General features: G+C 39.6%; 4 protein-coding genes across 6 annotated transcripts; 3 read left to right on the plus strand and 1 right to left on the minus strand.

Annotated features, from left to right (window-relative positions):
• Nucleotides 1–31: 31 nt before the first annotated feature.
• On the minus strand, nucleotides 32–1,599 carry shisa2a (shisa family member 2a). The gene is made up of 2 exons (XM_079448695.1): nucleotides 1,230–1,599; nucleotides 32–866 (listed from the first exon to the last, which is right to left on the minus strand). Exons 1-2 carry the CDS (start codon nucleotides 1,516–1,518, stop codon nucleotides 367–369), a joined length of 789 nt encoding a protein of 262 aa, XP_079304821.1. The 5' UTR covers nucleotides 1,519–1,599; the 3' UTR covers nucleotides 32–366.
• A 4,036-nt stretch (nucleotides 1,600–5,635) lies between these two features.
• On the plus strand, nucleotides 5,636–14,334 carry mtmr8 (myotubularin related protein 8). The gene is made up of 14 exons (XM_079477508.1): nucleotides 5,636–5,875; nucleotides 6,958–7,080; nucleotides 7,497–7,659; nucleotides 7,820–7,977; nucleotides 8,097–8,225; nucleotides 9,740–9,874; nucleotides 10,164–10,296; nucleotides 10,501–10,610; nucleotides 10,694–10,819; nucleotides 11,212–11,261; nucleotides 11,562–11,762; nucleotides 11,924–12,052; nucleotides 12,180–12,306; nucleotides 12,397–14,334. Exons 1-14 carry the CDS (start codon nucleotides 5,852–5,854, stop codon nucleotides 12,676–12,678), a joined length of 1,890 nt encoding a protein of 629 aa, XP_079333634.1. The 5' UTR covers nucleotides 5,636–5,851; the 3' UTR covers nucleotides 12,679–14,334.
• asb12a (ankyrin repeat and SOCS box-containing 12a) lies at nucleotides 13,990–16,672 on the plus strand. 2 transcript variants are annotated; one of them, XM_079477523.1, is made up of 5 exons: nucleotides 13,995–14,088; nucleotides 14,808–15,006; nucleotides 15,094–15,193; nucleotides 15,263–15,666; nucleotides 15,802–16,230. In XM_079477523.1, the coding sequence occupies exons 2-5, from the start codon at nucleotides 14,817–14,819 to the stop codon at nucleotides 15,954–15,956; spliced, it is 849 nt and encodes a 282-aa protein (XP_079333649.1). In that variant the 5' UTR covers nucleotides 13,995–14,088; nucleotides 14,808–14,816; the 3' UTR covers nucleotides 15,957–16,230. The 2 variants fall into 2 exon arrangements, with proteins under 2 accessions (XP_079333648.1, XP_079333649.1); XM_079477522.1 differs by having other exon boundaries at nucleotides 13,990–14,088; nucleotides 15,094–15,666; nucleotides 15,802–16,672.
• Nucleotides 16,673–16,837: 165 nt separating this feature from the next.
• Nucleotides 16,838–23,064, plus strand: amer1 (APC membrane recruitment protein 1). 2 transcript variants are annotated; one of them, XM_079480099.1, is made up of 2 exons: nucleotides 16,838–17,043; nucleotides 18,825–23,064. In XM_079480099.1, the coding sequence occupies exon 2, from the start codon at nucleotides 18,927–18,929 to the stop codon at nucleotides 21,759–21,761; it is 2,835 nt and encodes a 944-aa protein (XP_079336225.1). In that variant the 5' UTR covers nucleotides 16,838–17,043; nucleotides 18,825–18,926; the 3' UTR covers nucleotides 21,762–23,064. The 2 variants fall into 2 exon arrangements, with proteins under 2 accessions (XP_079336225.1, XP_079336226.1); XM_079480100.1 differs by lacking the exon at nucleotides 16,838–17,043 and adding an exon at nucleotides 17,053–17,334.
• The last annotated feature ends 1,134 nt before the right edge of the window (nucleotides 23,065–24,198 follow it).

Here is a 24,198-nt window from a genome sequence, read left to right on the forward strand (position 1 = left end):
TGTAAGAATGAGAAGGGAAGCAAGCAGAATTGACTTAGAAAATAAATGTATTCTATATTCTGTTATAAATAACACATTACAATCAGCAATTGCTCGGCAAACATCAACTGTTCATGCAAATACACTCCTATGAGAAGCAGCAATACACCACGAGTATAACACATGATGTCAGTCACAATTAGGTCAAAATAAATCATTTAAAGCTCTTTACCCAGACTATCAATCTACCTCTCAATTTTAAATGCACATCACTACTGAACTGTCTGTGGAGGCCTAAAGCAAGAACACAGCGCATCCCTGAGACATGCCATTATAAACTTCTTATTCCTTATGTAGTCCCAATTGATTTTCTAGAAAGTTGTCTAATCAAATGGTGACAGTGGGGTATATGGGTTCAGAGTGCATAGGGGCCTGTGGAAAAGGCTGACCGTGCACTTGGCCGTACCCAGGACGGGCATCCAAGAACGCAGGGGCCACCAGCATGCTGCGCTCTGGGGGAAATCCGTAGTTCATGTAGGGCTGGTAAAACTGTGGTGCCCCCTGGGGAAGTGAAGGAACATATTGCTGCGACTGAGCGGTTGGAAATGAGTTTCCCATTGGCCCATAGAGGTTCACACTGAGCTCGGATGGTGGAGGTCGAGCATTTGTGGTGGAGGATCCTGAAGTGGAGGTACGGGATGGGGTCGAGCTGTCCACGGAAGGTCCTCCTGACTCCAGCAGGCTGGTTTGAGCAGCAGAGGGTCCGGTTTGCCGTTCACTCGTTTTGGGTTTAACACACTGACAGCAGCAGATAGACACGACTGACCCGATCAGAACGAATGACAAGAATGCGCTCACCACAATCACAAAGGGGAGATAGGTTGGAACTGGGAAGGAAAAGAAAAAGAATTACATTTAAGAACGGTATAATTCTAATTCAAATAGTTTATAGCCAAAAATATCACAATTATAATGGGAATTGTATTGGTTTAAATGGAAACTTTGGTTTTAGCTAGTAGGAATCAATGGAACACGTTTAAAGGGACAGTAGCTACTGTGGGAGTCTGTTTGGTTAAAAGCATTCTTCCAAATATCTTTCTCTGGGTTTACCAGAATAAATAAATTCATACAGATTTAGAACAACTTGAAGGGGAGTAAATAATGACAGAATTTTCATTTTTGGGTGAACTATGCCTTTAAATGTTAATGATGCTAAATTTAACATAAAGTAAATGTATATATTTACTTACCACTTTGAGTCATCATCCTTATGTCGTCTGCGTTTTCAGACTCGGAGCCAATCTCGCATGTGCTCTGATCGAGGCGCGCCTCGGCGTAGGTGCAGCAATACCTGAGCGTGCAGGTCCCGCAACAGTAGCGCGCGTCCTCGCCATCAAAGCGCTCCGGACACTGGAAGCCACGGTGCCAAGTATTAAAGGAATCTGTCCAGCCATGACAATATTCCCCCGATACAGCAAAAGACAACGGGAAAACAACAGAGACGAGCAACAAGAGCGCGCGGGTTGCGAATGAATGCATTGCGTATGTTTAAATCCTTTCGGTTGTTTCAATGTTGCTGTGGTCCCAGATGAAGTCTTGTAGGTCTAGCGCATCTGGTCTGAAGCGAACCTCCGGAGCAGCAATTTATCTGTTGGACACACCCCCGCCCTCCAACCCCCATAGCAGACATACATTAGCAGCCCCTCCTCTCATCAGCGCACTGTTATCAGCCAGGGTTGTTTATTTGTGTGTTTGCGCTGCTAATTACTATATACAAGATATGAAAAGCAGTGATGAACTCAATTATCTCCATAGGACAAAAGGACATTTTAATCTGATCAAAATCTAAATCAAGTCCTATATAATGAGAATAAGTGGAAACTCTGCAACAGCTTTGGAAATCTAAATAAACTGTATTTCTTTTAAAAGAAACAACGTTGATTTAGTTGTTAGATTTAACAAACATGTTTTCTCAGCTTTGTCACGGAATCGAACCCATCATGCGGGCGTTGCTAGAGCCATGCTCAGCCATAGTGCTAACTATGCTTTTCACAAAAGATAAATTCTCACTCCGTGTGTCAGATACAATGCAGATGTACAAATAGCATGCCTATTCATGTCTGGAGACGGACGGAGCCTTGTATGCGAGTGTGTGTGAGGGAGAGGTTAAAGGTTACAGACTTTACTTGACTGTCTCTGTTTACTTTATCTGAGACAGCGAGGTCAATTCATTATCAACACATCTAACACGCACAGTCACAACCTATGACTTTCTTTAAAGCAGTGGTCCTTAGTTTTTATAGTTTTTTTATTTGTTTCTTTTACTTATTCAAGTGAGCAAATGTAAATGAAAGATTGAAATGTATTATTATTATTGGGAATCCTAGATGCCCAGCAATACAAAATATTTTACATGACGAAAATGGATAAATAAATCTTTCATTATTTCCATGCTTTGGTCACACACATTTATGCATTCCCAATCCTGCATTTAATGATGTCTGGGTCAATTGTTTATTTTATAAAAGCAAAATTGGATTTCATGGTTGTTTGACACTAAAAACATATTTTATAAACATGCACTTTATTCAGTGGATTTCACATTGTTTTCCGTAATCATTTACGTAATTTAATATATTCTCTTAGTGCAATGATTTTATTGGTCTGTGCATTAATGTTATTTGTTCTGACTTTTCACTAAACATACAATATCTAACAAGTCTATTATATTCTATGTATTCTACACCTTGATTCTTGTTTCACTAAACTAGAGTTACGAAAGAGATGACAATAGCCTCATCGCTAGTGCGTGTTCTTCTCCTAAACAATCCTTGCCATTTACCTTGCGTCTTACATTTGAAACGCATTTTACCTCCATTCAGATTTTACCTCTCACGGCTTTATCCCCAAAAACAACACACGCAGTCGTTCACAGAAATCTTGTTCAACCGATGCAGCTGGGCAGACCTGATTGTGTCAAGCTATTAACAGAGATTAGTCTTTACACAAAAGACAGTAAATTGCCATTGTCTGAGAACTAACACATTAGCATGAGGTCAACAAAGCCTGTCTCCGGAGGGTCTGACAGGCCAGGCTTATTGAATATGACTGAGTAATTAACTTTAACTAGATGCTTAAGGATAACATCTCAGAGACTATGCACTATAGTACCAGGAGTATGTGCATATGTGTATTTGTATGTGCATACATATGCTCCAGATGGTAAATGTATTTTCTGAATAGCAAAATAACTGTAAGGTAACACCATTTGGTTGAATATGTTTAGGGTTACAGAACTAGAGGGTGGAATAGGGAGAAGGGAAATAGAAACAATGAACGTGAGGGACACAGAGGCCTGCATTGAAACTGAGACAGAGGAAAGGTGCGAGAAACTGGGAACGGGAGACTAAAAGCAAGAGGGAATTGGGCTCTAGTTTCAAATTGCAGTTGAAACGTTGTCATTCATACCTCGCTTTTTTGTCCAAAACCATAGATATAAACATTTACATTTTACAGTATAAGGGCAATTAAACATTCATACAATTTTATCTACCTGGTTTGTAACTTTACACTTACAAAGTTTTCTAATTGTTTTAGGGCAGTACAATATGATATAGAACAGAAATTTTGTAGTAGGCTACTACATAATATAATTTGTGTATTTATGTATCTATTTTATTGCATTAAAGCTAGGTGGTTTCTTTTTATATGTGTTAATGTAACCATTATTCATAACAAAAAGTATGTTATGTAAATCATATCAGGGTACTAAAGAGCCATATATGGTCTTTAGATCCATTAGCAGACACTGTTATTTAAAGCACTTTACAACATAGAAAATGGAAAGTAAAATGCAATGCACCCCAGCACAAATGTAATGGCTAACCGCTGTTAATAACCGAAGAGCTATGCTGCAGCATAAGGTGAACATTTGTAGCCAGATTTATTTGGACATCTCTGCTATTCAGTACAACCCTTGACACGCCTAAACCTGGCAGAGACCGCACTGAGGAAGTGCAGGAATGAGATATATGAAATTATACCATTCAAATGGAGCTGGCTTGAACATTAGACAGCGTTTAGATCCATCTCCAGATTCTAACATTATCTTGAAGGGTCTGATTCATGACTGTTTTCTTTATCTTCTCTGCTTTAGAGATTCCTAAGCACATTTGCTTCTTCAGCACCTGAAGGCCAAATTAGAAATGATAGGAATCCGATGTTCACAACCGCACATTGCATTTTTCTGATTTTTCTTTCTCTCTTACCTGTTTATGAATTGTGTTAATTTGTTGCCATTGTTGCCTCGTGTTCTACAGCAAAATGTGTATTTTGTGCTTTTGTTCGTGGAGGGACTTGGCAGGTATTTGAGAGGGAATTTGTCTTAAGCTTGATTAGCTGTATGTTAATGTGTTTCATTAGTGCGTGTGTTATCAGATAACTGAGCCTAAGGGTCGGGGGTCGTTATAGGGACAATGGGTCGAGCAATGGGGGTCCTCCCCAGCAATTAGGCAAATATGTTTGGGCCACCCTGCAGGAATAACTCCCATGAGCTGTGTGTGTTTGGATGTATGTATCGGGTTAATGAAATATCCATATTTGTTAAAGCTTGTTTCCAACAAAATATCAAAATATGTTTTTTTGTGCACGATTAGACTTTAGTAATTTATCTGTGTTTATCTTTTTTTTACTAAAACAATATATAAATATTTTTTTTAAATAAAGCAGCTTTTAAGACCATAAGACCAGTGCTGCCAACTTTTGAGTTAAGCATTGAGTGAGATTTTTGGGCAGGAGGGGCTGGGTACTGGGTTATGTTATGGAGGAACTGCAGAGGGCATGGGATGGTGGAAAGTTTTTAAAAAACCCAAAACGTTGCATTAGAAGTTCAAAACAATTTAATCACTTTCATTAATTTTACGTCCTACTGTCCCTTTAAATTTTGAGCGCAGATCACATTTGTCTAGCATACAGTACATAATCAAGTTTTTTTTTAACATTATAAAATTAACATTTATTAATCTTAAGAAGTAATCCTTGTAATTCCATTCTTACATTGAAATGTAACGGTTGCCTTTCTGAAATAAAATCAGAATTAATGACATAAATAAATTACACATTTTCCATTTAAAACGGCGTTGCATCATTGAATATTACCGCTAAACATTTATATAGTAAAAAATGGTAAAATATTGAATGTTGAGCCGTTGCGCTGGTGCCAATGGCCATCTTCTTTTAACATTGAGGTCCCCAGCCTAGACCGCTGAGGAAAAAAGTTTGTAGCACCAAATGCTACAGATACGATTTAAGCATTTCTATCACACAAAAAACAGTCAATTGCGTGAGTCTCACGGCGAAAACGTGAGGAACTTGACTTGACAGAAACCTGACAAAACACCTCGGATTGGGGATATTTCCCACAAGAAACCTGACAAAACATCTCGGATTGGGAATATTTCCCACAAGAAACCCGGAAGTAACGTATATATTTAGTAACATTGAAAGTATTTAATAATATTAAAACGTTAGTTTTACTAATGACTTAGTAGCATTACAACTTTCCAGGTGTTTATTAACATTAAAGCAGCGCCGTTCCAGAGATTATATCCTGTTTGAAGTGGGAAACATCTTAAATCCGAGGAGTGCACCATAAACTATCGAAGGGGGCGAACAAATGAAATCAAATCACGTCGATCACCCACTTATCGCGATATGTGGACATGTCATCTGACATGGTTGTAGTCTTCACGTCAGGAAGGAACCCAGAGGCTCTCACTAACAAATCCGATTTCCTGAAAAACATGACACAAGCTAAACGCACAAACCGCTAAAGTGTAACTTTGCACAGTCGGATGATAGCCGAGTGAAAAAGATGGAGCACATAATAACGCCAAAGGTAGGGCTGAATCAACAGATGCGCTCGTGCACAGTGACAGACTCTCATAGAGAGCTTCGATCATCAACTTCATACCCTCGATAGATCTGAAAGCGGGTAGCAGGTTTCACTTCATGAGCTGTTAAAAGAGTTTTGTAAACGCGTTCAGCTCAATGTCGCACGCTTTATGTAAGTGTGAATGGACTGAAACGACATGTCAATTCACAAGTGTAAGATGTGTGAAGACTATAAGCATTTCTCTTGAAAGCCTAATCTGAATTAGCAGGAAAGGTAAAAATACACGTATGATTCTTTGGGACTGTAATTTACTAATGTGTCTGCTCTGTTACATAACATTATAAAGTCATTAGACAATATTAATTGCTGAATGTTGTTGACATTTATTATTTTGATAAAAAGACATGTCAGTTCAGAGTCTGTATGTCATGTGGTAGGGATGTTGAATCAGCAGTACTGCAGGAAATACATCACCAGGTTGTGTTAAAGACAAGTGCCGACCACTTCAATCTAAACCAAATCCACCATGTTTTGGCTTGGTCTGGCTTGTGGCTTTCATGCCAAAATGGACTGCTTTATCAATACTCTTCATTGGCACTCATTTTATAAAAGGATATTTATTGGTGCCGATCTCTCACAAATGACCAACAAGAAATCCTGATGGAATTTTTCTATAGTTCGGTTTTCCTAATCATTCAACGAACAGCTTTGTGCTCATTCAATTCATAGAGTGTGAATAAAATCTGATAAACAGACAGAATGAATCAGACTTTGATGCTAACAAGGTCTTATTTAGTGCTGAAGTCGCATCTTCTATTATAATGATGTTTCATTGCCTGTTATTCAATAACCAAAGTGACAAAAGTGTAGAGACAAGGGTTGTACTGTAACCAGAGGAAAAGGACATGCTGACAGCGTGTAAAGTTTAGGCATTTCTCTGGGATTTCCTCTCTTTTGTGTAAAGCCTAGACTGGAGGGGTGGGTTCTGCTTAGGTTTTAACCCTTACAGTAATTTGCTTTTACTTAGTTTGTTCTGCACAGACAGTTAATCATGCACGTATGCATTTCTGATTGGCTTTTTACAGGTGGAAGATGTGAAACTACTAAATAGATATACAGAAAAGAAATCTACTCTGGGAACTCTGTACTTGACTGCTACTCACCTGATCTACGTGGAACAAACCAACAACACACGCAAAGAAACATGGGTAAATATAAGCCAATAAAATAGGGCAGCATGTTTGCAAGGATTGTGTTTATATAAGCAGTTAAACATAATAAATCGAAATATGTTTCACTGATGTTATATATAATTTGCCGATTTTTTGTGGGCATTGAAACTGAAAAAAGTCACCTGTTGAGTCTGTTACTCTTTTGTATCCCATACATTACCAACGGCACATCCCAACAGCTTGATTCTGGCCACACTCGAAGTGTGAAGCTTTTTAAATATGTACGGACTAAAATTGTCCGTCCAAAATAATAACATGCTATTAGTAAGTCAATGCAGTTTATTTTTAAATGCACCCGTTGAAGAAAATGGCTGGAAAATAATGATACAACACAATAGAGAGGGTGAGATAAATCTAATGAAAACTGTTATCAAACCCCTGTGTGTTTGAAGGTGTTACATCATCACATTGCGTCTGTGGAAAAGCATCCATTAACCGCGTCAGGCTGTCCGCTCCTGATTCACTGCAAAACCTTCCAGGTGCTTCACCTGCTGTTTCAAAGAGAGAGAGATTGCCAGGACATGTACCATTCACTGCTGCGTCTGTCTCAACCAGGTAGACAAACACAGTAGTTTACTGTTCTGGTGTGAGCGAACTGTTTAAAAGAATTATGCAGGTTTTTAACAGATGTTTATTAAATTAATGTATTTCTTCTGTCCCTTTGCACGCATGTGCATATTCCGATTATATTAACTGTACTTTTGTGTCATAATAGTCAAAGAGGAAGAGCTGTATGCATTCCTCTATAATCCACATCAAAATGAGGACGACAGGAGGCGTGGCTGGGAACTCATTGATGTATCAAATGACTTCAGTAGAATGGGTCTTTCCAATGAACACTGGGAAATCAGCCACCTTAACAAGAACTATGAGGTAGCATCTTCCTGTGACTCAGCCATCTTGTAAACAACATTTCACAACAGCTACACTCTCGTATCAACGACTGTTGCTGACACACTCTTATTGAAATGTTTCTTGACTTTCTCTCACAGATCTGTAGCACTTATCCATCTGTCCTAGGACTCCCCAAAAATGCCAGTGTTGCCACGGTAACAGGCAGTGCCAAGTTTAGGAGCCGTGGGCGACTGCCTGTCCTGTCTTACTATCACAAGGATATGAAGGTATTCTCATACTTCATAAATGCACACAATTGCTTTGTGTAAAATCGTATAATGTAAAGGAATATTTATATAAATTAAATATAAAATAAACTTGGCATGGTGTGTGCGTCCAATTAAATAGTCTATAGATATTGTTCTATTTGTATTATGTTAATAAAACTAGAAAAAACTAAAACACTCATAAAATTATACTTTTTTATGGATTGTTAGTATAAATATTGCATTGTTAAAATGTAAAGGTCCAGTGTATGAAATTTTGCTGCAGCTTACGGCGGGTTGAAAATTGCAACCAACGGCTCACTGTACGGTGGCTTACACAGAACTAAGATGTCATCAGGTTTTTGTTTCTTTGCCAAAGGAAATGAATAATTTACGAAATGGACTCTGTAGAGCAGTTTTTCCATTTAGGGCTACTGTAGAAAAAACATGGCGAAATTTTAGTGAATAAAAAAACGGACGCTTCATTATGTAAGGTCTTTGTTAGGGATGCACCGACATGTCAATTTTGGCCAATAACGATAACTGATGATTCTTCAACATTGGAAGTCGATATACAGTATCTAGATATTAATATAACATTTCCTAAGACTGAAACAAAAGGCAAACAATGGACAACTGCTTTTATATGAAAACATTCACTGCAGGATACAAGGTAACCACTTGTCCTACTTAACACTAGTTAAAGATTATTTAACCTTCAAACTTTTCTGGTATATTTTTATTCAACAAACAAATTATAGATATTCTTCCCGAGCAACCCAGAAAAATGTGGAAATCGGTCAGATTTGAAATCGGTCTATAGTTTCCTAGTTCATTGGGGTCTAAGTTTGGTTTCTTGATAAGAGGCTTAATGACGGACATCTTAAAGGGTCCTGGGACATGGCCTAGATAAATTGACGAGTTGATAATGTTATAAAAGGGCTCAATTGCAACGGGTAGTAAATCTTTTAATAATTAAGTTGGTATGGGGTCTAATAAGTAAGTTGTAGGTTTAGATGTTGTTAATTAGAAGTTTAATAAAGTCTTTCTGTTTTATAGAAGAAAAACACTGTAGCCTTTCTTTTGGGGCGGTGGTTGGTACTAGTTTATAGGACTGACTTGGTGATTGAGTTTTTACTATTTTGTCTCGAATGTTTTCGATTATCTCTATAAAAAATGTAATTAATTAATTGCTACCAAGGTGCGGCGGAATAACCAGGTTTTGTTAGTTTCTATCAGGTTACGAAGGTGCTCAGCCTTTGCTGCTTTTAGTGCCTAAATTTTATTATCAGCCGATAACATAAAAAATGATCGGCCGATACCGATATGGTTGATGATTTATCATGCATTCCTAGTCTTTATACACCTCTGAATACAGTTATGTATATTATATTGCATTTCTGTCAATTCATCCTTGCAAAAAATGACACACAGCACCTTTAAATGCACTGTTGCTTTAAAAGTCACTTTAGTGATAGCATCTGCCAAATGTATGTATTTATGTTATGTGTTATTTTTGTAAATCTCGTTTGCAGGCTGCGATCTGTCGCTGCAGTCAGCCTTTGTCTGGTTTGAACTCTCGCTGCGTGGAAGACGAGCAGATGCTTGAGGCCATCAACCAGGCGAACCCGAACTGCCCTTTTATATATGTAGTGGACACACGGCCTAAGGTGTGACCCTTAACCTTTCTATATACATTAGAGGACACACAACATGTGAATGTTTATCTTTAAACTTTTAACCCCAGGTGCTCTGTCATACATGCAGCTAGTCGTATTGGTCGCAGTGGTGTGATGGCATAATCTTTCACCTTGTGACCTCTGACCCTAACTGCCCTGCTATTCGTATTGTGAACACATTGGATCTGAGTATTTAATGCATTGTAGCTTGACCTGACCTTCTGCATATCTAGCTACTGAACGTGCGCACACACTAAGAAATGTTTTTTGTGCTTGTCAGTTGAACGCAATGGCAAACCGTGCAGCTGGAAAAGGCTACGAGAATGAGGACAACTATTCCAATATCAGGTTCCAGTTTCAAGGGATTGAAAACATCCACGTCATGAGAAACAGCCTCCAAAAACTGCTGGAGGGTGAGATGACACACTGTTGTGGTAGTAATATGCAGTATGAGCTCTATGTGAGCTGGTTATTGGAAGTGTAGGTTGTTGATATTTCAGTTTGGTTTATAAAGTGATTTCACAGTGTGCCAAGCAGCTTTATAGAAAACACAAATACTTGAAAATGAAATTAGGGAGCATGTGAAGTGAGGTTTTGTTTTGTCTTGGTGTTTACAGTGTGTTCTATGAAGTCCCCATCCATGAGTGACCACCTGACAGGGCTGGAGAGCTCAGGCTGGCTGAGGCACATTAAATCTGTGATGGATGCTGGTGTGTTCCTCGCAAAGGTACTGACCTCCGTTCCATAACTGTAGAGAGAGATATTGGATTAACTGACTTTATAAAACAGTTTTGTGTGTTTGCGTTACAGGCTGTCTGTGATGAGAAAGCGAGTGTGTTAGTACATTGTTCTGATGGTTGGGATAGGACGGCTCAGGTGTGCTCTTTGGCTTGCATACTGCTGGACCCATACTACAGGACCCTGAAAGGGCTCATGGTAATGACTCAGTAACATAACCTATTAGTGGATACTTATATTTACGTCACATGATTCAATGAATTTTCTAATGAAGACATTTATATCATATAATTATGTATGTTTTATGTAACTGAAACTTGTCTTTTATTGCTGACACAAACTTTTATGTGCAATCAAATTGGCAAGACATTATAACTAACTACTAGTGGTGAGTTGCTGTAATAAGTTGAAATCACTTGGATGTTTTTAATGATTGTAAAAACATAAAAAAAGAATAAGTTGAAATGACTTACAAAGCCAATTTGATTTAATTAAACAAATATACTAGTTAATGTATAACAATTAAAGGATTTTCTTTCTACATTAATATACATAGATGAATATTTGTCAGAATTTTTTTTTATTTACAGGTTCTGATTGATAAAGAATGGATCTCATTTGGTCATAAATTCAGTCACAGGTAAAATTCTTTACTGCCATTCGGTTACATTCGGTTCAGTACTTAAATCAAAGTAACCAAAACTCCTAAAAGAATTTATGTCATGAGTGATGAAATGAGCTTAAGACATTAAAATTAACCAAAAGTTTAATGTAGTTAATGTTACTGTTATCTTAACCATGATGCTCTATTATGTTTGTACGTCCATTTATTTGCAAAGACAGTAAATGCATAAAAAACTAAAGATTCGAGATCACTATAAGCACACTATTGTCATAGTTATACGCAATTATTTGTGACAGGGTTTCTTTGTTGCTCCAGGTGTGGCCATTTGGAAAGCGACCCGAAGGAAACGTCTCCTGTGTTTACCCAGTTCCTAGAGTGCGTGTGGCAGCTGTCAGAGCAGTTTCCCTGTGCGTTCGAGTTTAACGAACGTTACCTCATAGAAATCCACAACCAAGTCTATGGTTGCCAGTACGGAAACTTCATCGGCAACTGTCAGAAAGAAAGGCAGGAGATGAGGTAATCTCACACATTTTTAAATAAAAGCTATTGCAAAGTCACCATTTAATCTGTATGCTTCATTAAAATTATGCTAAATTGTAACCTCTACTGTGTATGTTTGTTTATAAGGGTTTATAACCATGTCCAAAAAATGGTTATAATTACACTTTTGATTTTAGGTTGCGCGAGAAGACGTTTTCCTTGTGGCCTCATCTTTTGGAAAACCATCATCAGTATCGGAACCCATTGTACCGGCGTTCATTAAAGAGCAAAGTGCTCAGACCCAGCACTTTACCCCTTCACTTAAAGTACGGATTAGCGCTGTTTTAAACACAAACCACAGAATTACATGAACCAGAATTGCTTCTTTACTTTTTTAGCAAGCACAAATGTGTGTGAATTAACAAATTTACACTGCTCTGTGTGTTTTCAAAGGTTCTGGTGTGGGATGTATAATCACTATGACAAAGGCATGCACCCAAAACAGTCTGTTGTAGACCAGCTGCTGTCCTTCATGCAGAGGCAGGTGGATGGAGAGAAAACCATGACTGATCTACAGAGGGTACGTGGAGCTGTGGGTGTTGTAGTCTTTGTCGATGTGCGGAGAGGCATTCGATTGACATCACGCTGTCTCCCTCTCTTTCATTTACAGCAGCTGGCAGTTGCAGACGGAGTTCTCCCTGATCCGTCTGGACCAATCAACACACCTGCAAAACAGGACAGTCCGAGTGAGAAGACGCCTACTTCTACTGTTGTCCAATCAAATGGAAGCTGCAGCTCTTTGAATAATGGTGCTGCGAAGGAGGCGGGGATGGATTCAAATGGGGAAGGGGCGGAGCCAGCTGCCACCCAGCACGATGTGACCTCCTCAAAGGAAAAACCTGTTTCTGTGGAAACAGAACATTACAAAGAGAAGGTTCAAGAATCCTCTTGAGTCTCCATAGGAACAGAACAGGCATTTTGACTGAAACCCCAAAGAACAAATGTCCAGAGTATTTAAAAGATATGTACAGTACTGTTACCATAAGGATATCTATACACTGCAACAACACAACAAAACATCCCCAAAGCTGTTTGTGATTCCGACGTGTTGTGCATTAGTTTTATAGCACTTGGAAGATTGTTTTTACCTGTGATGTTTGTTCACTGAACGCTTCTCAAAAGATCTATTAGTTTTCTTCAAAAACATCATGAGCCATATCCTTTGAACAAAAACAGGTTTGACTATATATCACACGTGGACTTGTTTAAATGCAATTACGATCACATGCAATGTTGGAATATTCTGCAGTCGACTGTTAATGTATTTTATATTCACACTTGATTTAAGAATTGTGTTCAGCACATCAAGCCATACAAACTATTTACTTGTACATATCAAAGCACGATACTGATTGATTCAGACACACTGCAGCCGTTGTGAGATTTAGGTTTATAAAGGGAACACACTTTCAAAGATATAGATTCCATAGGTTATACGTTTTTGCAACAAAAAAAGTTTTGTGAGGTTTCCTGCACTGCACGTAGTCCTTTTTGCTTAAAAAGGAACAAAACTGAAAGCTTTTTTAGAGAAAAGGGAAATGACCGATGTGAATGCAATAAGCTTTTGCATTGTTTACACCTACAATGTAGTTTAAATGCCAAACAAACTATTCAAAGCACAGAAATCTGTCTGATGGCAGACTTCTCAGATTTTGGTAAAACATTTTTAATACTTTGTATGTATATTTTGAAAAAGAAATGTTTTAAGTATGTCTACTTGATGTGAAATTTATTTCAAAGCTTTTGTTGTAAATCACTGGCTGCTATGGAGCAAGCTCAGGCTATAGAAATAGGCTATTTTGTTTCCTTTAAAGATAATTATTTTCCTTTAAGTCCTGGTTTGTGTATATTATTTTTTTACTGATTAAATGCAAAGCAATAGCATGACGGCAATAGCTCAAATAGAGAAATATAAGTCAAGGGAAACGTGTTACCACTGATATAGGAACTGTATGGCAATGTGTGGTTACATCTGTCGTTTTTCAAGTTTAACCAGACAAAGACATTTTGTACACGCTTGTGTTGATCATTGCACTTTTTATACTTTTTTGTTGTGCACCATTGAATTTAAATGGATGTTTTCTTTTAAAAAATACATTTTCTACTCTGTGAATTATATTATGCGAACCATGTTTGGCTGATTTATTTGTGGAAAACACGAACTCCATTTATTCAAGATACAACTTCACCTCTATCTAAGCCAGTGTTGTCTTGTTGTGTGCACAGCGCCCTCTGTGGCCGCCCAAGGAATATCTTCCGCACATTAGCGTTCGTTCCTGCTGGTGTTATTTTTTTTAGCTGGGTGAGTGTCCTTGACAAGCTTTAAATTCCTGGCTTATAGCGAAATGTTTTACATTTTTAGTTGTGGTTCCTTTTAAACGCGTGTATGCTTGACAGCCGGGCGGTGAATGTAAATCATCGGGAGTGAACTCGGCTTTGTTGACAAATATGGTTGTTCACTGACAACCTCCAAAAGCTTGATATATATCACGTATACTATCAGTTTTAATCTGCTTATTTTACTTGCATATAAATTCCTTCAATCTTGTTTTATGATTCTTTTGTATTTATTGCGGTTTAACTTGTTTGTCAATCGGCTAACTAGCCGTGTAAGCTAGCACTGCGCTACAGCTAATAATATAACGTTAGATGGGTAAAGTTGGTCATGACATTAAATCCAACACGTGTCTTGTTTAAAGGCTGTTTAAAAATTTGGTACGTCACAGAAATGAGTCTAATGTAAATAATACATTTTTATGTTTTATGTTATCCTGTAAGCGCTTATTGTTGTGCAAATGTTAACCGAAACATTGGAAAATAGAATAGAGTAAAACTGTAAAAAGTTTTCAGAGTCTGTGTCTCAAAACCTAGTAAGCCTTCTACCTAGACAGCTTATTTCATGTTTTCAATTTGATGTTTTAATACACAGCTTTTGTGTTTGTTATGTGTATGATGCACACTATGTTATCCACTACATCCTCTATGCATGAACCTCTATCTTTCTCTCCTCCTTCTCTGCAGATCTCCTCTATGCTCCAGCTGCGGCCAGTGGAAGAGGATGAATCAGCTCCTGAGAGTCTGGAGCTGAATCGAGCTGTGGCAGATAATGACCACTTCCTATTGGCTGAGCTGTTGTTACAAGAAGGCCACAGGAAGTGCATCAATCAACAGAGCGGTTGGGGCATCCCAGGTACCCCTTTACGCATGGCTGCATCCAAAGGTACACCCTTGCACGCACCCTCTAATGTCACATCATCATGCTTTTTATGAGCTTTGTAGTACAACAACATAATTCTTCTTTTCACAGGTCACCTAAAGTGCCTGCAGGTGCTCCTGGCCCACGGGGCAGAGGTGGATCGCCTGGATGTGAAGGCCCAGACTCCTCTTTTCACTGCTGTGTGCGGGAGGTATCTGAGTTGTGTCCTTGCTTTGCTTCGTGCTGGTGCTAACCCTAATGGAAGTCACTTGAACAACAGCTCACCTGTGCTCACCGCTGCCCGGGAGGGCAACCCAGAGATCCTCCGCCAGCTGCTTCAGCACGGAGCAGAGGTCAACGCCAGATCAAAGGTGACCCTGTGGGCGTCAGGGGTTGCAGTGTGCAGTGGACCACTCTACCTGTCAGCCATATATGGACACCTGGACTGTTTTAAGATGTTGCTGTTGTACGGGGCAGAGCCGAATTATAACAGCCCGGAGGATAAAGTAATCGGTAAAGCCACGCAGCAGAAGACGGTGCTAGAATTGTGTGTGAGACATGGCTGTGGAGTTGAGTACATTCAGCTGCTCATTGACTTTGGGGCCAATGTCTACCTGCCTACCCTCATTATAGAGAAGAGCACCAAACAGAATGAAGCTGTCGAGCTGCTACTTAAAGAACGAGGTGAGAGGGAGTATGCAGGGCAGGAATATTGTAATTTGTAATTGTAATTGCAGGAAATCTTGCATTTAGCAGATATGTTTTCTTACGTTTGCCTGTAGATATTGATTTTTTCCCCCCTTTCTTTCCCTCTCACAGGGTGTCCAAAGTCTTTGGCGTCTCAGTGTAGGCTAGCCATCCGTAGACATCTGAAACACGTAAACAGGATTCAGTTTTTAGACACTCTGGATATTCCACCCAGGCTTATCTGCTATCTTAAACACAAGCCTATGAATAGTGCATTGGTTCAGTGATGGACCAAGACAGACATGGATCAAGAAAAGTGTCCAGACTCATGAAGAGATGCACATACAACAGTACAGTTTGCTCAGTTTACTGCTTTGTATTGTATTAAACTGGAATTACCTTTCTCATTCAGATCAGACAAACTGTGTATAGAACTTTACCAGAAGTGTTGTTATCATTTAATGTTCAAGAACTATGCATTCTCATACAGCCTGTACTTCATTTTCCGTGTCTTCTGAGGATGTTGTTTCTCTTTATAAGTGAATAGTTGTTAAGTGTTTTAATTGGATTATAAGATGGTCTAGATCACAGTGTGATTTATAGGGAGCTTTTATTATATCATGCAATAACTTCTTGGTTTTGTTAAAAGAGAATAGCGCGATGAAGAATAACTTATATATATATATATATATATGTTGTATAATGTTTTATAATCTCTTGATGTGCATGCAGCATTCGTCATATAACCAGTACATTACTGAAACAAGAAATTATGTTTACATACAACGTTTTACAAAAAGAAAATAATTGCAAAGTAACACGTTTTAAAATTATAGCACAGTAAAGGTTTTGCCAATATAATCCTGCTGATCTTTTTATTTTATACAAACTGCAGAACTCTAGAATGATTATCTTTGGGGGTTATCTTTTAATTTGGGCAACGCTCCCACTTACCACATAGAAAATGGTTATTTTACTCCATAAATAAAACTGTTCACAACTCAAAGTGTTTACATTTAGTTATATTTAATTTAATATTTTATCTTCACAATCTAATTACAATGGTACTACGCTTCCCAAAATGCATCTGGAGCGGAAAACCGACCCAGTCGCTCCAGCTCTCAATGAACAAAGTAAATAAAAAAAGACCCGATCGACGTCACGCGGCCCTGCGCAGACCGATCGTCAAATGACATCCAAGTACAGCGAGAGGCTCTCGAAAGCCATGGTTGCACATCGTTCTCGCGGTACTTTGATGTCATACGCCGATAGGTCCATGTATAATCAAACCCAGTCTCGAGTTCCTGCATCGCTGCGCTAGGATGCAAGCAGATCGCTAACGTTACGCGGTCGGACAAAACATGGGGAAACAAGGCGAGTTCCACTCACGGTTTCAAATAGGACATTATTTATAGGAAATGTGCGTGAATTAGTTCGTAGAAATATCCGTGTGTGCAAGTACACGAGTGTGAGTAGAGCGGTCGCGAGCTGGTTAGCGTCTGGGCTAACGCGCGCCAGTGCTGGTGTCCAGCTGTGGACACTGTGTGCAATCTGTTGATAGTTCAGCTTTTATTGTCCGTAATGCAGTATCGTGTGTGAGATGTCTTCTGGGCTTATTTTGTTGATGATAACTGGCATCTTTTCCTTTTGTTCATGATGTCTAACGTGAGTGCAGCGTTAGAGGCCCGTTGAGTTCAGTCATCTTTTGTTTTGATAGCAGATTTAAGCAGTCTTACATTGGAAAACGCAACCTTTAATAGCCAATAATTGATTGTCGTGTCGTTGAAGGTCATTGGTGGTTTGATACTAGAAATAATTTTGTCATTTAATCACTCTTTTGCCGTTCAAACCTGCATGTCTTTTGTGTTCCACAGAAAACTCTACTATTTGACTTGCTTTTTGACCCATAAAAACATTTTTGCACTCTTTTAATTAAGTGCTGTATGTAATTATTAGCATGAAACTTTAATTTATACAAGATAACACCAAATAATCTTAAAGCTTTTGGATGTTTGAATAAATGATTACCATTATATTATCAATAGTTTATATCATTACATTTTCTAGTAAGCTGACAATATCTGAGTTGAGGTATACAAGAGAACGTTCAACAGGTCTTGTCTCTAATGTTGCAGACTAGAGCAGTGGTTCCCAAATATGTTCCTAGAGAATCCCCAACAATGCACGGTCTGGATGTCTTCTGACGCTTCCAGTCCACTTGTGTACTGTTGGGACTAACTCTTTTGAAGGCTATATAAGTGAACATTGTCCACTGTCTGTCTGGTTGAATTCATTCCTTTTATCTCTCATATACACTAAATTAGATGTTTGTCTATTTGTCCTGCTGTGTGAACACATTGTTCCCAGATTCTTTGTATTACAAATGACAATATGTCAGCCCTAATTAACAATGCATGTTTTTAAAAACCCCAATATAAGATAAAAATTAATAAAACACGAGTCTAGTAGACAGTTAAAAACCGTGTCATGAATCTGTGATCTTAAATTGATAGTTAAAAAGTCAGGAATAAACATTTTTATTCACCCTCATGTTCAAAATCTGTATATGACTTTTTTTCTGTGGGACACAAAATACGATATTCTGAGAAACGTCTCAGTGGTTTTGTGTCCATACAGCGGAAGACCTGTTGCGATATTATTTGGTCCTTACCAAAAATATCTTCTTTTCTGCGTTCTGCAGATGAAAGTCATACAGGTTTGAGGATGAGCAAGTTTAGGTGAACAATACCTTTAAATGACATAGATCCATGATCTATGAATCACAGCTCAGATTTGATCGACATATGTACAGTGTTGTTAAGTATTTAAATTAAGATTTTAGCATTAGACCATATCTTTTTTGTGCATTTTTAAATGCTGTATGTGTTGTGAATTTGAACAGGAAAACCCCTGAATGATTGTAACTCTTGCCGATTATAAAACTGTTACATATTATGTTTACTTTTGGATGATATTAATATGGCATATTATTACATGTTGGTTAAATTTAATCTTGTAAACATGTGATCTGTACTATTGATGTTGTGTATTCTTTTAATCATACCTGTATCATTTCATAGCCTTTAAGGTTTATGTAGGAAGGTTGATTTCTTGTATTGATTCCGAATTGTGTTTATTTTCTGTTTCTTACACAGGTATAACATGTATAAACACAGTCCTCGACCCTTCCAGCCTGTAACACAGGGTGGCGTACTTACCACAAGCATGCTGCATTAGCCACAGTCATCTTTGTCACAATGGAGACTACAGGAAGTGAGGCTGTTGGTGCAACAGGTGGGCAACAATCAGTCTCTGCTACCCATGATGCTCCACAACCTCAGTCACCCCCTTCGGTTAAAATGCGGAGGTCTTTTAAGTTTTTTGGCGGTCGGAAGAGCATTTGTGTTCTGCCGAGCTTTTTTGGGAGCCGTGGCAAAAGCCAAATCAAGGTGTCATCTAAAACGGGAGTAACAAAGAGCCAAACTTATGATGGGGTGAGCAGAGCATGCTGGGAAGATTTGGGTAGAGGCAGCAGCGAAGTGGCTTCCGGGGACTTTGAATTCTGCAGCTCCTGTGACCCTCAGAAAACACCAGAGGATCATGGGAAGTCTCAGTCACTACCTAGACAACGGAGAGGTCTTCGGGGCCTTTTCAACAGCATACGAAGACACAGGAAGAGCAAAAATGCTGAACTGGACAAACACGAGACACTTGAAATGACCTCTGGCTTTCGTTCCGAAACTGTGCCTGGTGCCTTGTCGAGCATCTGTGACCATAATGATAACCGTGATGGCAGTCAGGGTGAAGTGTCGGTGCCAGATGTGCCTAATCAAACCGCTGGCAGTGAGTGCGACCTGCCCTTGGCTGCCACTGAATGTACAAAGGATGCATCGCTAGTGCCTGAGAAACAGAGAAGCAGGGGAGATATGGATATGAGGAAGAGAGCAGAAGAAGAGGAGAAGGAGGAAGAATCGGAAAATGAGAGGCGGGAAGGACTGACTACATATCATGAACCCTTAAGTGCAGAGTCCGAACTGGATCGATTGGCTGAGCAAAACATGGAAGAGCTTCCAGCTGCATCATGCTCCTCCGAAAATGTGAATTTGATGTTCGGCGATGTTTCGTCGTTGAAGAGCTTTGATTCGCTGACTGGGTGTGGAGACATCATTGCCGACCAAGACGATGTCAGTGTTGCAGAGAGCTCGGTGTCTGCTGAGAGAGGCAGCCGAAATGCAGGGAAAAGGAGCTCATGTTTCGTCACCTATCAAGGCGGTGGGGAAGAGATGGCGACTCCTGATGAAGTAGATGCTGATTATCTGCAAAGTTTATGGGAATCTGAAACGAGTAATGAAGTCTGCTACGTCCCTTCTGACAGAGGTTCTGACACCCTGTCGCTCACTCCTGATCAGCAAATCAGCTCCATCCTGGCTCACTCCAACAGCAGCCCACTGGGAATCACGGAAACGACTCTCACTGCTGACCTTCTAAGCCCACAAAGCGATCGGCAAGAATCGGTGCCCAACAGTGACGAGGGATACTATGACTCGAACACACCAGGACTGGAGGAGGAGAGTAGAGAACAACCACACCAGGAAAGACTTCCAAGGGACAGCTACAGCGGCGATGCCCTTTATGAACTTTTTGAGCCTGATGATCACATTCTCAGCCCTGGTCTTCCTCCCAAGGATACCCATCAATTTGTTGATGCTGCCTTGATGGGTAATAAGAGTCCAACAAGCCCTCTCTATTCTATGGCATCAACTGCCCTGGAGTCGGGTTCAATGGAGACTGAGGAGGAGCGCTTGAGCAAGATCCAGCATGCCCTTCTGTGCTGTGAGCTTCATAATCTCAGAAGCCCATCCAAAGACCGGCTTCTGTTCCGTACTGAACGCTTCTATGATGATACACGCCGTACTGTAGACAACGATAAGACAGCTTGTGAAGAAGTTATTAGTCAGCGCTATCACCAATCACCACAGAGAACCCAGGGTTTAAAAGAGACACCTCTCAGCAGGTCTCAAAAGCAAGAATTGTTTGCACCACTTTCTGATTCACATGTCACAGAGGCACCTGGACCGCAGCAGAAATCGGCAGAGCACACTGAGCATCAATCTGAGGATCTTGTACTGCCCACCAGAGGCCGTAGCCAATCCCAGGAAGAGCTGTTGGTCTGTTTTTCCCAAGCACTCGTGGATTTTACCAAGAACACCCGGCTTTACTGTAACTCAACCGAGAGTCTCGATGGCTCCGAGTCAAGTTCTCCGTTCGGCCCAAGTTTGAGTGCCCTGCCCACCATCGTTACATTTGACGTGGTCGACATGGAGAATGAAGGTGAATGTGAGCAGCAGACCGATCTGGTGGAGGAAGGAGAGGTGTTGGCTTCACCTTACGAGCCATATGAGGATGATGGATGCTACCTGCAGCAGGATGCATTTGCAGAGTGTGACCAACGTACTTTTGATGCCTACGAACAGAGTCTGTTGCTCAGTAACGCATGGGGCATCGCAAGCCTTCCACGGCATCTCAGTTTGGGTCGGCCGTGCCCACCAGTCCCTGCACCATTAGCACTAAATCGACGTAGTCGATCTCTTGACACAGACAGTCTGGAATTTCAGACCAGTGAGATTTACACAAGTGGAACTACTTATGAGTCAAAGGGAGCTGCGTTTTTACGGGGTAGGACTGCTGACTGCACTGACATGGCCTTATCACGACAAACCTGCAGAGTTACTGTGGACGGTAGGAGGCGAGGCTGTGGGTGGGACCCTGACCGTCACACCAACCCCTTGCCACATGTGAACCAACTGGCTGTCAGGCCTTCACACCTTCCGCTTCAAAACAACTGCCATAATCGTTGCCCTGCCAGTGTCAGAAGAGTAGAAGGTGAGAGGGAGATTTTGTTTGGTGGAGGAGATGCACTCTACCCTTGCAGTTATCCTCCCAGTGGCACGCAGTGGAATGATCGACCTATTGGGGTCACTCTGGGGGTGCCACAACTTCGTTCGGACCAATCCATAGAGCAGAGAGAAATTGCAGTGAAAGGCAGAAGGGCTGAGCATGAGGGCTTCACCACTGCACCGCCTAAACCATAAACAAACAAAAAAAACATGAACATCTCTCCTGCTCAAAAAACAAAATTCAGATGCGTCTCGTCACCAAAGACGATGCGGAATGTTTACTGACACTTTTGAATTGTATCACACACACACACTTTCACTCTAGTTGCTGTTACTGCCAGATAAGCTATTGTATTATTTTTTTATGTATTGTGTAGTTTCTGAGCTCTGTTTTAGATTCTGTGGGGTTAAGAGGAATTGTGTCAGTATCTTGTGTGTCACAGCATTACTTGGCAGGTGCTGTCCATATACAGATGTCATATTGCTTTGCATAAATGTACCCAGCGAGCCAGGTATCAAATTTCATAAATGATGAGTTTTAGACTAAGATTGGTGAAACAGTCTTTCGGATTTTCCATATTACATTTTGTTTTAAGTGACGAACAGGATTTTTTATTCAACACCATTGTGCATTTAAAACTTGTATGTTTAAAGTTTTTAATGTTTACTACTCATTTGTTTTATTTCTCAATTTTAGTTTAGAACACTACATTCTGAGATAAATATTGCAGTCCGCAGTCAATATGTCAGCTGTGTTTAAAGGCATTTGACATGTCTAAAAATGTCACTTGTGTACACTATTTACTGAAGACTACCCATAAATATCCACATGAATAGCGCCAGGAAGCTTGGTAATTTAATTTAATTCAACAATGGATTACTTTTAAAACTATTTTGCTACTAAACATTATGTGATTGGTTGGGAGAACACAAAGTATTACCTATGTGCTGATATTTTCATTATCCACATACATTAAAATCAGATTTGGCTTAGTCTTCAGTAAACATGATCTGTCTAGAGTTGATAATCAAAGGGTACTATTTTGAGTCATTTGAGACAGAGTAAGAAGAAAAGCCTTAAATTACGTTCTGTGATTGTTTATGGTGTTTTACTACAGTCACAGGTTGATCTACCTTCATCACGCCAAAGTCTGTTTTATGCTGTATTCAGCCAGTGCTTATATTCAGCTCATACAAATGAATCAACCTTTGCAGTTGAATCAGTGCTGTGCTTTAGTTGTATATGTGCTGTTCCATTTTCGTGTGATTGGATTTGAATGCATTTTTTCCATACACAGACCAAGAATGTTTGAATTTCTTAATGAGAACCATTGACTGATTTTCATTACCCTTTTTGTTATTGTAAATGCTTGAAACAGGGTTAACATGCATATCAAACCCAGTACACCTCTGGCACAATCTCTTTCCACACACTAGTCAAAGCGCACACCCAAGAATCAACTTTGACTCATTCAAAATGGAAATAAACCCTTGAGACATCAGTATTGCATTTGTGATTTTATTCCGTATGATCTGATGTGCTGTAATCGTTTGAGATATTAGCTTTCTCGTGTGCACTTTTGGAAAAAGAGGTCTTCAATCTTATAAAAGACGAATGAATAGGCTATCTAAACCTTTGGGGCCTCCCATGAATTATACATTTGGTTATTATTTATTCACCTTCATGTCATTTCAAACCTTTGAATGACTCTTGTTTGTGGAACACAAAAGAAAATATTCTGAGGAATGTCTCAGTGGTTTTGTGTCCATACAATGGAAGTCAATGCTGGTCAATGTTGTTTGATAACAACATTCTTCGAAATATCTTCAGCTGTGTTTTGCAGAACAAAGTCATACAGGTTTTAAATGACCGGTGAACTATACCTTTAATGTATTGTAATTAGTTAATACTTCATCAAGCTTGGTAATACAGATTTCAACATAAGGTGCATCTTAAGGATGTCTGTTTTAAGGTAACTGGTTTTTGTAGAGAGAAATATACACGACAAGGATCCAAAAACGTCTATATTTTAATGATCTACGTAGGACTACCTGATTAGCAATGCTCATAGTCTCGTTTGATTGACAAGTGGTCTCCACTCTAAAGTCAAGGAGGCCCCAGTTGTCATGGAAACTGGTTTAAGCTGTCGCTTCACGTCGTGACGGGCAGGAGGGAACAAAATAAATGCAATTCGTGATTGACAGCAACAGTCTTCCCCCACCCCCGTTTTCTTTCTTTCCTTTTTTGCAGCAGCTGTCAGTTTACCCATACGTCATAAATAGAAAATTAACCAGCCATCACTTCTGCTCGTGCGTTCTTGGCGTAAACTAGAGCAACGATGTAAACATCAGCTCAGTTTTGTCTCCCTCTGCTGGTTAGTATTGTGTCTAAAACAATACATCAACACTAATCTAAAGAAATGGTTAAGGGTGATTGTTTTGCTTAACCTTTGTATATATCTATTGATTTTAGCATGTTTTGCTAGTTTAGTTACACAATGTGTCCAATCATACATTCAACCGAGAATAGTTGCTTTTTGCCTCATTACTCCTGTTCACCAACATCTTATCTGACATTTTATGCAGATGTTCTTATACCAGGAAATGTACACATACATTATACAGTGTGAAA

Source organism: Barbatula barbatula (genome assembly GCF_947034865.1).
Source record: "Barbatula barbatula genome assembly, chromosome: 2".
NCBI classification, from domain to species: domain Eukaryota; kingdom Metazoa; phylum Chordata; class Actinopteri; order Cypriniformes; family Nemacheilidae; genus Barbatula; species Barbatula barbatula.

What these genes read in the sequence shown, in the direction of transcription:
- amer1 (XM_079480099.1), top strand. Translation starts at nt 18,927, where the DNA reads ATGGAGACTACAGGAAGTGAGGCTGTTGGTGCAACAGGTGGGCAACAA.
- mtmr8 (XM_079477508.1), top strand. Translation starts at nt 5,852, where the DNA reads ATGGAGCACATAATAACGCCAAAG. An exon ending in CTGGTGTGTTCCTCGCAAAG is followed by an intron (nt 10,611 to 10,693) that starts GTACTGACCTCC and finishes TTTGCGTTACAG; the next exon opens with GCTGTCTGTGATGAGAAAGC. An exon ending in CCATGACTGATCTACAGAGG is followed by an intron (nt 12,307 to 12,396) that starts GTACGTGGAGCT and finishes TTTCATTTACAG; the next exon opens with CAGCTGGCAGTTGCAGACGG.
- asb12a (XM_079477522.1), top strand. Translation starts at nt 14,817, where the DNA reads ATGCTCCAGCTGCGGCCAGTGGAAGAGGATGAATCAGCTCCTGAGAGT. An exon ending in ACGCATGGCTGCATCCAAAG is followed by an intron (nt 15,007 to 15,093) that starts GTACACCCTTGC and finishes TTCTTTTCACAG; the next exon opens with GTCACCTAAAGTGCCTGCAG. An exon ending in GCTGCTACTTAAAGAACGAG is followed by an intron (nt 15,667 to 15,801) that starts GTGAGAGGGAGT and finishes TCCCTCTCACAG; the next exon opens with GGTGTCCAAAGTCTTTGGCG.
- shisa2a (XM_079448695.1), bottom strand. Translation starts at nt 1,518, where the DNA reads ATGCATTCATTCGCAACCCGCGCGCTCTTGTTGCTCGTCTCTGTTGTT. An exon ending in AAGGATGATGACTCAAAGTG is followed by an intron (nt 867 to 1,229) that starts GTAAGTAAATAT and finishes TTTCCTTCCCAG; the next exon opens with TTCCAACCTATCTCCCCTTT.